The sequence below is a fragment of the Orbicella faveolata genome, unplaced genomic scaffold (assembly GCF_042242905.1).
Source record: "Orbicella faveolata isolate gen_17 unplaced genomic scaffold, um_ofav_v1 contig_46, whole genome shotgun sequence".
NCBI lineage: Eukaryota > Metazoa > Cnidaria > Anthozoa > Scleractinia > Merulinidae > Orbicella > Orbicella faveolata.
This window is the reverse complement of record NW_028301576.1, coordinates 3445754-3457500: the sequence shown is the minus strand read 5'-3', so window position 1 is coordinate 3457500 and position 11747 is coordinate 3445754. Positions and strand designations below refer to the sequence as shown.

The 11747-nt window shown below is 40.8% G+C and overlaps 1 protein-coding gene across 1 annotated transcript in view; it reads right to left on the bottom strand.

The window, feature by feature from the left end:
• Positions 1–9538, bottom strand: part of LOC110044018 (organic cation transporter protein-like) — a 10341-nt gene extending 803 nt beyond the window's left edge. Inside the window, exons 1-9 of the mRNA XM_020749533.2 lie at positions 9035–9538; positions 7520–7807; positions 6796–7024; positions 6007–6205; positions 5171–5377; positions 4545–4679; positions 4127–4227; positions 3562–3673; positions 522–594 (exon numbers count right to left, since the gene is read on the bottom strand). Coding sequence (XP_020605192.2) covers positions 522–594; positions 3562–3673; positions 4127–4227; positions 4545–4679; positions 5171–5377; positions 6007–6205; positions 6796–7024; positions 7520–7804 — 1341 coding nt within the window. The 5' untranslated portion in view covers positions 7805–7807; positions 9035–9538. The remainder of the gene's footprint in view (positions 1–521; positions 595–3561; positions 3674–4126; positions 4228–4544; positions 4680–5170; positions 5378–6006; positions 6206–6795; positions 7025–7519; positions 7808–9034) is intronic.
• Positions 9539–11747: the final 2209 nt, after the last annotated feature.

Genomic DNA, 11747 nt, shown 5'->3' with positions numbered 1-11747 from the left:
AGCCATGAAAGGAAAATCATATTGGAAATTGTTATGAGACGCCGGATATTTGTGTGTATTTGTTGGGGCGTAGAAGAGGGGGTCCACCTCAATGGGAGGTCCCTTTGACGGTTGAAGGTTAAAATAAGCCGTTTTGACGGTTGACAGTTAAATTTTAGGTCATTTGACGGTCGACGGTTAACCCCATTGAGAATCTCCTCTAACGTCTTCAATTTTAACTAATTTGCTATTTTGGGGTGATTACACACAAGACTCACTGGCTGCCTTGTTCTCTCGAGTTCTCTCTGGATAACGTATTTCTATTTCTTGCTACTATAATTACAATAACACTTATAATAACTTATCCTATAAAACTTATGTCGCGTGAAAAAATATTTTACTTGAAAATAGAGCGTACGCAGGTGCAGTAAAAAGTCAACCAGGATCAAGAGTTTAATGTACGTGTCTTTTGCATTTCTTTTCCACAAACACGTGAGCATCAAGAAAACAATTAATCCTTCATCAACAAGTGCCAAGCTTACCGAGTAAACAATATAGGGAGAAAGAAAAGAGCCCACACGAGCAGCAGAGGTAGACGTTCCCATTCCAATATTTCTGTGGATAAAAAGGTATATTTAAGATATAAGTATTTGTCATATTTATTGTACAAATGAACTCGTGATGGTGCGGTTGGGAATACTTCTGCGATTGAGAGCCTGACAACTAATATCTTGAATTTTCCAATGGGACTTTGTGCGCGAAGCTCAACGAGTTTGCTGTTAAATTCTGCAAGGTCTCTGAAGAGTCTCTTGGCCGAGACGAAAGGCCGCGTCAGACTTGCCACAAATCATTTTTTCACAAGTGTTTGTCACGTTTATTGGATAAAAAGATAAACCAAAACAACACCGTATAGAAACAAGAGCAAAATGACTTATTAATTAATATCCTTATAAACGAACAGTAACAATATTAAAGGACAGTAAATAAAAAGTAAGCGATATGCAGAATACAAACAAGTAGTTCTGAGGAGTAAGATTGGGTATTTTTATTAGCTTTAAGTGCTGCGCCCTCGTCAAGTATCACGAGTTAGTATAAACATCTACTAGCGTTCTATTACGAGTGCCGGCCTCTGAATGGCTGCGCTGGCCACTATCTATTTTGTTATAGTCAGTGAGTAGCCTAGAGGCGTGCGGTTGTTAACAAACTGGCGGCCGCTGATTTGCATTTTCAGAGTTTCGATAGCCTGCGTTGTAGCCGGACGTGTCACAAAATCCCCAGTATAGTCTCTACCGGCGGTTCAGACTGTCTTCGACGCAGCCTAAGTTTTGAACGACCGGTAGATTTCTGCGAAAACAATTAGATTATTCGCTCTCGATTTATATGCGTGATAGTTGACTCGGACTGCGCCCTCGTTAACTATATATCGCGCGATAGAAATCTCGAACTCATAATTTAACAGTTGAATAGCAATCTCATCCGCGATAGAAATTTCGAAAAGATAATCATGATGATGATGTAATGTAATTTATCGTATATATAGACTATAAAGCAAGAATTTTTAGGCAACAAAAACTTGCAAATAGAATTCTATGTGTTGTATATTTTCACATGTGAAAAAAGCGACACGTCTAATCAGCTGCGCGTGGCATTCTTCACACGTGAAAAATATAACCAATCGCCGTCCACAGTAGAATCACTTAGCCAATCAGAGAAAAGCACTCGAATTGCTTCTGAGAAGCGTGGTCTTGAAGTCAGCACCCGCTTGAAGTTTGTGTTTCGAAAACATGGCTTCAGCTTCGCGTTTTAGGTCACTTTTGGAAAACAGCAGCAGAATATATCCAACATCTTGAGCACTAGCACTTCAGTTTCAGAATCAATGGCCATTCAAGAAACCGAGGAAGTAAACTTAACATCAGGAAGCCAACAATCGCCTCAGCAAGTCTTATCTCTGTTTTAAGAGGCGAACATTCAAGGAAGAACATTCAACATTTCTATAAGCGGTGTAAGTCAACAAAGTCCGAATTTGTCTTAAAGACAGGCGAAAAGATTTCAAACTTTGTATTTACGCATTGTCCCGTATTATATTTAAGTTTGTACATAGGTTCTTTGTCCGCCTGTTGCTGTTGCAACTAGTCTCGAGAATAAAAATTCGTACGTCGCACTTTCCATGAAAAGTAATCTATATATAGCATCACTTAATAAGCAGCAGTTGCTCTGAACCTATGAGTATAGTCCAGGGAAAAGTGCCGGAAACTGTTGCCAGACACCTTAAAAGGTATAAATCATATCGGTTGTTGAAGGGGCTCAAGACAGATGTTTAGATCTCTGGGAATAATTTAACTAAACATAATTTCGAAAAAAATTTTGACAACCTTAAAACCATGTATCTGGTTAAGGTTTAAAAAGTAAAAAAACACTTGACGACGTTTAGACATTTTCGACGTTCACTTAACGTTGTGGTCAAGTCAAGCCAAATTTTTGATGGAACGAAAGGAAAATAAAGGTGCCATAGTCATCTCTTACTCTTGGCCATTCAAAACAGAGGGCTCACAAGAGCTCCTCAGGCGGAACAAGTTTCATAGTAACTCTTATCTGTAACTCTAGATGGTTTACAAGAGGCTAATATGGAGACTATAAACCAATTACATTGGGCATGGCAATGTAATTGAACAACTCTGCTTGATGTTTGTCAGAAAGAGGTAGAGTACAAGCACAATAGGACGCCTATCACCAATGAGATATATCAGTGTGATTTCAGAGCTGAACAAAAAGTTTCCAGCAATCTGATTGGTTGAGCGATTCCTTATATGCACCAGGCGGTGAATATAAATTTTTGAGGCCTGGTTACTAAGCTCGCCACCTTTTCCATCTCGGCAAGTAAACATGGCGGACAGTTGCTGAAATTCGGACGACATCACTCCAAGTCCAGGATATTTGAAAGGATGGAGAATTTTCAAAATGACTCCCGTCGCCCTTGGACCAAAAATCCTTTCAAGAACTCGTATTCAAGACTTTTAAGAATCGTAAACGCAGTGGTTACGTTGATCGCCAGCAGGTCTAATCGATTGACCGAAATGTATTTTCCCTCAGACTAAAGCTACTCATTCTTAAACGATGATGACAACTGTGAATGAAGTCAACAAAGATAAAACAAAGGTACCGGATGAATTTATTTTTCGTAGAGTTTCGCTTGTTTGTTTTACTGCCGAACTGGTTTGGGACTCTCAGAAAATGCACGTGAGAGGCGGGAGTACGCTTACGGTCTTACATGGTAGCTAAAACTTTAACACAACAAAATAACTAACTTTACAAATATCTCTAATAACAAGTATAAGTATAAGTTGAGTATAAGTTGAACATGCTGAACATTAAATGATCGCATTGTCCAACGCCACTCCGCAGAGTAAAAATAACGAGCAACATGAGTACAAAAATGTCAATTTTGTTGCCAGGCACAAGTCCTTGAAAAAGGAAAAAAACTGAGTCCGAGAGTGCTTTTGAAACTCATAATACCATTCCTCATACGGATCAGAAAGCTGGTTCATTCCTTTTTTACTAGAATGCAGTCTAGCCATACTGTACCTTATGACTGTAGGAAACAGTTCAGCGGAATACACGTAAAATCCGTCAAAAGCAAACACGATGAAGAACTTGGCAATGCACAGCGCGAATATAATTTTTCCAACCAGTATGCCTGAAAGGAGTAAATAAATTAATGCATTACTGTAAAGATATATAAGTTTCAGTAATGAAAACCTTAAGAATAATTAGTAACTAATACTTTGGATCCTCCTCTTGAATGCGTAATCAACGATAGGTGAACAGGATTGGACCAAATATCTTGCAAAATTACTATGACTTCGTTGGTGTGATCTGTTGTCGGCGGATTTTACTGAGGAAGTGCATTAAAAAGGAGTCCCTCTGGTGTCATCTGGTCTCGCTGTTGAGGGGTAGTTTGTGTTCGTGTTTTTTGTGGTCAAATCAAGCTCTTCAGAAACCATTGGCGGGGTTTCTCTGTATTTAGCAGTGACGCAGTCTATATTGACGATGTATTTTTCGATATCATAAAAATTACATTGCACGCAGCAAATGTAACTACTTTAGTACGAAATCAGACACGGAACGTGGTTTAATAAGAAGTTTCTACCTTTGTTATTTCCATCGTCGAACGATGTGAGCAAAACAGACCCAAAAGCTCCAACAGCAGAGAAGAAGAGACCGCAGCATATGGTTTTCTTACGGCCAAACCTGAGAAAGAAGGACGCACTTAATTACCAGAATAGAGGGACACATTGAAGAGTAGAACACAGCAAGAGGAAAGAAAAGGTGAGCTGTAGACTACGAGCAGTCCCTTTTTGCTCCTGATATTCTTCGGGATTAGAAAAAAAACATATATATCAAATTAGGGAGTGAGACTAGAGGGACATGAGAAATGCTTCTTGCCGCTCGATCGTTCTTCTTGTGCCTCGCGTTGAACGCTAGGCGAAGAAATAGACTGCTCGCAGTCTAGGAGAGCAGGAAAGAATCAAATCAAAGCTCGAGTCACATGATCTCATGCAGATTACCTATTACAGCCCCATGCAAGGGCTGGATAAGCAACAAGTGCTATGGTACTCGTTATGAAGAAGTTGAGGTACATGCTACCACCCACAAATGGAGAACTGAAGGACACTCCGTAATACACCATCCCATTTACGAACCTGTAGATAAAATACCAACAAAAACACTATTTAACATGCAGTTACTGGGCTACATGCCTATGTGTATCGTGTATATTAGAAACTACATGAGAATCTTCCTTGAATCCAGGACCGAGCAGATTTGGTGTAAGCCTGCCTCTTGCCAACTCCTACAGTAGGGTAGAAGCTAAGCTGATAGATATTTGTTTGTTTGTTTGTTTGTTTGTTTGTTTGTTTGTTTGTTTGTTTGTTTTTGCGGGGGAAGGGATGAGTGTTTTGCTGACATGTTAATTCATTGTGGATCAGGGGTTGACTTCGTGAACTAGTAACGGATTGCAAAGAATATGATCGACTTCTATACAACTAGAAATCATTTTTACCCACACATTTTTCTCTGACTTTCTATCTAATCGACTGCCTGTACCAAATGATGTCAATCTACCACTTCCATCGATCACTCAAGATAGATCTCGATTATTCATGTATCGATTCACTTATCATGAGATACTTACCAGCAATACCAAGATACGAGTGTCCTGTGCGTCATAGAGCGTGACTTAAACAAGTCACGCAAGTCACCAAGCCGCTGCTTCTCATAGTTCTGTAGCGATTCCTGAGGTATTGGCTTTTTGTTGAATTTAGCGACTTTCTGGAGAACTTTCTCTGCTCTCTCTGTTCTACCATTCACGAGATACCAACGCACTGATTCTGGCGAAAAGCTGCAAAAACCAGACAGGACACATTACAAAGCACTCGAAACAGTAACATAGAACGCAAGAAAACCTGACAATTTGATCTTCACATATTTTACGTTTTAAGCTTGATTGCCTGTTTGTTATGTTGTTACTCAACTAAGATATGTTTAATTTCCGCCATATTGGGGTGGATGAAGTTGATCAGTTCGTCAGTCTATAAAAGTGCGCATGCGTTCACATGTTCACTCCTCCTTGTCACACATCTGTTCGCTTCCCTTCCATTCAGTCTCTAGCCTTCGTGCAGACGTTTAAAAGGACGTAATAGGCGTCTGCGCGCGGCTATTCAGCTACCCCCTTCCCCTCGCTCCTCCCCATTTCTTTTTCCCTTTTATTGGCTTTCTTTTCCACCCCTTTTTACTTTCACTGTACTTCAGGATTCTTTTTCTTCTTGTCCATATTTTAAAATTCATTTTACTCTATGTAAGTCGAGGCTTTCGCTTCCAAATTTTGAACTGCCGCTCTGCGTTGTTTTGGCTTGCTAACCCCTACCGCAAACAATTTGAGTATTAGCAGGTTTTTATAATTGTAGTGGGGCATAAAGTTGAGAACAACGAGGCGCAACATTCCACATTTTACACCAAAATACAACTCACAACAATCCAAGCACAAAAAGAATTGCTGGAGCTCCCATTATTATGGACAGCTTCCTCCAGTCCCTGACGAGATATGCCAGCCCTGCCAGCGCCATGTTGGACAGGTTAAAAGAGTACCATATGGAACAACCTGCGGTGCTACGGTGACGAATTCCAACAAACTCGGTTAGGAGAACGTAGGCGGCAATACTGTATCCACCTGATTAAAAGATAACACAAGTAAATAATTAATAAGACACAAATAAATATAAAATAAAACTGCAAGGTTTAGTTTAACTTCACCTCTCATTTTTAAGCCCTAAAATAAACTGTACGCTTCATTTTTTTTCTTCAAATTAACAAAGAACAACGCGAGGCAACTTTTAAGAATAGAAATAAGATTTCGTTCAACGTCATCGATTATCAGAAAGCAAGAAAAGATATTTGGAAATCAAATGAAAAGATCGCGATAATAAATAATAAATAAATAAATAAATGGTTGATTTGAATTGATTTGCAAACTTCTAATTTTCCAAGTTAGTAGTTGACTGACGCTCTTGTTTTTGTTGTTGTTTTTTTGCTGTTTGTTTGTTTGTTTGTTTTTTTGCTGTTTGTTTGTTTGTTTTTTCTTGACCCTATTTGCTCACTAGCCAGTTTTAACCTTTTCCCATCTCCAGACTCGGTTAGAGAAAACGCGCTTGAATCCCTAATTTAGCTTAAAGCGTTCACGTCACCGAAAGAAACTCATTACTTCGCACCCGCTAGAGAGAAAAAATGTTAGACTGGGCTTCATTGTTCCAATTTACTAACCTATTCCGAATCCAATCACACATCTGGCCAGCGCAAACAGCCAGAAAGCGTGAGGGAAAGCTGCTAACAGACTTACGACCGAAACCATCAGACCAGATATGTACATGGTGATTTTCCTGCCAAACTTGTCGCTGAATGGACCAACAACTATCCCGCCGAGGAAGAACCCAACAAAAATCATGGATGATCCAACGGTGCCGTACAATCCACGCTCACACACGAGATCGAACTGTCAAGATCACAACAATCAAATACGAGATGCTGACTTGGCTAAATTATGACAATACTCTTCACGGTTTAGTAAGGCAGCTTTCAATCTTTCAAGAGCAAAAAATTGTTGACAAATAAGGTACAACAACTATGTGGCATGTCGTAAAACTATTTTCTATTACAGTAGCCAAGTATGGTATATATACGCTGGGAAGATCGCCATTCAAAATTCACTTTATAAACACACATCTTATTTGATCTGCATCAACACTGAAACAAAGCGAGGCTAGGTAACACCATTAACCTAGCTATTTCAAGTTGTGTTTTTTCTTGGTAATGTAAAATGCAACTTGCATCAGAACACGGTTCATTTAATTTTGGGGGAGGGGAGGGTGGATTGGGGGGGGTTGTTGTTGTTGCTGTTGTTGTCGTTTTTTTGTTTGTTTCAGTTTATTTTTCATTGGCATCGCTTCCGTTATAGTTCTAACTTTTTCTAATTAATGAATTCACTTACCTCAGTCACAACAGATGTAAAATCATCCACGAACTCCCACTGATCTCGATCAATATCACATCTGAAAGAATAGTTATCATGCTTGGGCTTCATCGTTCCATTTAATTGACAAACACTACTATTGGCTACGCATCTCCAAGCCGGTTCGGCAGTTATGAAGGTTACAATCATCACTGGCCAACCAAACCAAAAGAAGATTAAGCCATTTAGAAAGACCAGGAGCAGAATTTGATAACGACCAAAGCTCCCAATTTTTTCCAAGTATTGGTCCGTTGTCAGCGCCATAATCTAAGAGCAAAGACCAAGTTATTAGCAGGGCAGTGTATTTCAGAAATTTTCCGTATTTGCTCTACATCTTTTTCAGACCTAACCAAAGTTTAGGTACTCTAATACTAAACAACTGCGTACTTGATAAGAAAGATAAGTTACTTAAAAAAACACACACACACACACACACACCAAATTCCAGATGTCTAGGGTGCGCAAACCTTAATTTGGAAAAAAAAAATAGTCAATATATATACACCCTATCTTAGACATCTTAGACCAAACTGCTCAAGAAATTCCATACCCATTTCGCTTAACAGACACCCTGACTTCTCACTACAGTCTACGGACAGTTTCATTTTTTCATTTTCCAATTTAATCGAGCGAGAAGTGAAACAAATAAAGAAATCCTATCCGAAATAATATTTCCCAGCTTGTCCACTCCGTTAGTTGGGGAGAGAAGCGAATTCCAAATGATCAATGGCGTTACAAATAATGCGTGACATTTAATGTCTGGCCACTACTCTCCGGCCGCGAGATATTGGAACATTTCGACGAATATCTCAACTTTGGCACAACGCACACACCTTAAACTTTAAGAACTGTCTTCTTTATTTATCTTTTATAACATCACAATTTTTTGACCTTATCCACGGAATGGTTTTTGATTTTATTTTTTATTGCGTGACAGTGAAAACGCTCTATTCTATGTACTGTGTTTACTAATTTACACAAATCGCTGAAACCTCTCAAGGGTATCGGTTTCAAAAACGAATGAGCAATCCCGAAACGTACATTATGTGAAATCAATGTTTCAGAAAGTATCAACTGAATAGAAAACGCTATAACAACGAGTCTTTCTGGAAATCACAGCTGCATGAGGGACCACAAGAATTTCTTGTCAACACAAACAGCCGATCAAAACATCACGATTTTTTTTTTCACGAGACCTGAGCGGCGACAAAAATTAAACTTTTTCGAGAAATGTAGCTCAAAAATAAGTCCAGGATTCTTCAAGTATACAGAAGATGATATTAGCGGTCTAGTTATCTAGTTCATCCTCCTTTCTTTGCAGGAATCCGTTACTTTGGTCGACAAGCAGCCAACCATAAACACACAAAATGCAAATTTAAAACTCGTCTTGTTAACAACTAACTGCTTGAACTTGACGGTAGACCGCTCGTCTGTCTTTAAAACTTAAGTGTAAAATGCATAATCTAATATTCCTCAAATTAGCTTGGTACAAACCTTAAAGTCTGTCGTGTCCTCTTAGTACATAAATTAGAGGAGGTTTAACTAGTTGGAGAAGTGAAACTAGTTCGGAAAGAAGCACACAACACGTCGACCATGTGCTCTCTTTATTCTTCTCTCCCATACTGCTCCTTGTCTACTTCATGACATAAATGCACGAAATGTGACATACACGACATCTCTCCTTTTCTCTGAGGAAAGAAAGTCTAACAATCCTTCGAACATGAACGTAAACATAGCGATAACAAATTCAACTCTAAAGGTAGACGCCTATATGCGATAAACATGTCAACAAAGTTAAAAGTTTAAATTGTCTCCGAATGAGCGTCCTCAACAACACTTTTAAAAACAAAATCACAAAGTTCTTTGATTTGTCCATCAGTAAACATCTCACAGGAGATCACTTCATAATTTCAAAACATAGTCTTTGTATCTCTCTGGTGGTCTCCTCTGCCTCTGAGGTCTCTGAGTCAACCTTGGTGTTGCTGACGTGCTAGGTACTGTTGCTTGGTCAATTGCCATATCACTATGGGCGGTAACTGACTCTTTTCCATTCTCTGCACTTGTTTGTGCTGACAGTGTACTCCTGGTTGGAGGTTGTCATGTATTTGGTTTATTTCGATCGAAGCACATGGAACAGAATGCGCATAAGTGCGCATGCTCATAATGTCAACCGCTGGCTCAATACACTACAATTCCTCCCCCTTAAGCCAGTCTCGTACCCCAAAAGTTCAACACAACATGCTATTCTTAAAAATAAAGTCAGAGCCCTAGAAATGGGCAGTTCAATGTTCAAAGGTCCAGTCGGGCTGGGGGCTTCCTCTCTCTGGTAGGGTATCTTCTAACAGGAACATGTTCAATCTGGCTCGGCGGGCTGCTAACTGAAGGTTTAGCCGCTGGATTGGATGGCTGAAAACACGTTTCCCGTGGGACGGCTTCTGTCTGCTCAGGCGGCTCAGTTACTTGGTCACCATGGCATTCGACTGGGGCGGGAACAGCAACGGCTGGATAACTGGCGTACGGTTGTCTGCAACAGGAACATTGGAATCTTTGATTTGGTCTGTGTGTCGACGCCAAACCAAGTCAGGCCCAATCTCCACTTCATAAGACAGGGATCCTAGTTGTGCGCGCACAATACCTGGTACCCACTTTGATTTTCCATTGTAATTTCGTGCTATTACTCTCTGGCCAATGGGAAAATGCCGCGTTACAGAACCACCCTTGGCGACAGACTGGTCTATCTGACGGTTGTTTATCTGGACGCTGAGATCTGGTTTTAAAAGGTCCAGTGGAGTGCGTAATCTTCTTCTCAAGAACAACTGGGGTGGTGGCTCTCCAGTGGTTGAGTGGGGAGTGTTCCGATAAGCCAGCAAAAATCTTGCCAACTTAAAATTCAAGGATTTCACTTCAGTTTCGCTCTTCATCGCACTTTTGAAGCTCCCCACACCGCGTTCCGCCAGCCCGTTGGTAGCAGGGTGGTAAGGTGCTGACGTGATGTGTTTGATTCCGTTTCTCTTAAGGAATTGCTGAAACTCTTCTGATGTAAATTGCGACCCGTTATCGCTTACCAACTGGGCTGGGATTCCATATCTGGCAAATAATTTCTGAAGGACTTCAATGGTCTTCTCTGAGGTTGTACTAGTCATTCTCTCTATCTCTAGCCATCTTGAATGTGCATCCACTACCACCAAGAACATGCTGTTGAGGAGCGGACCTGCAAAATCAATGTGAATTCGTTGCCAGGGGGACGAAGGCCACTCCCATGCGTGTACCGGTACTGTACTGGGCTCTCTCTGTGTTAGTTGGCAACCTGAGCAGGACTTAACCGTCAGTTCAATTTCCTTGTCGATTCCAGGCCACCAGATGTAACTTCGGGCGAGGGCCTTCATCTTCACGACCCCCGTATGTCCCTGATGCAGTTCCTCGAGAACTTGAGGGCGCAACTTTGGAGGTACTACGACTCTTATTCCCCACATCAGACAGCCTGATTGTAATGTGATCTCATCTTTGCGAATAAAATAGGGGTTGAGTGCAGGAGCAGTGTTGTGGGGCCAACCTTTGCTGGTCATCTCATACACTTGAGCCAAAACAGGATCTCTCTGTGTTTCTCGTCTAACGTTATCCACTGTGACTGGCAGTGAATCAAACTGCATCAAATTAAATACACCCACAGGGTCGACAACTTCTTCATCTCTGGATTCCTTTACGAGTGGAAGGCGGGAAAGACCATCGGCATTACTGTGAACTTTAGTGTTCTTGTGTTCAATGGTGTAATCATAGCTCGCCAGGAACAAGGCATAACGTTGCAGTCGAGGTGCAGTGACCACAGGGATGCTTTTCCGCGGATGAAAGACTGACGTTAAGGGCTGATGATCTGTGTACAATGTGAAAGAGCGGCCAAACAAATACATATGGAACTTCTTTACCCCCCAGATTATTGACAAGGCTTCTTTGTCAATCTGTGCATACTTTTGCTCAGTTTTGGTGAGTGTCCTTGAAGCAAAAGCTATGGGTCGCTCGGTACCATCGTGCATCACGTGAGATAGCACCGCTCCAATACCGACAGGGGATGCATCACAAGCAAGCCTTAGTGGTAGGCTGGGATCATAATGCGTTAAAACTTGCTCTGACGTGATCATTTCTTTCCCTTTGTGGAATGCTATCTCGCACTGTTCTGTCCATTTCCACTGATGATCCTTCTCCAAAAGTT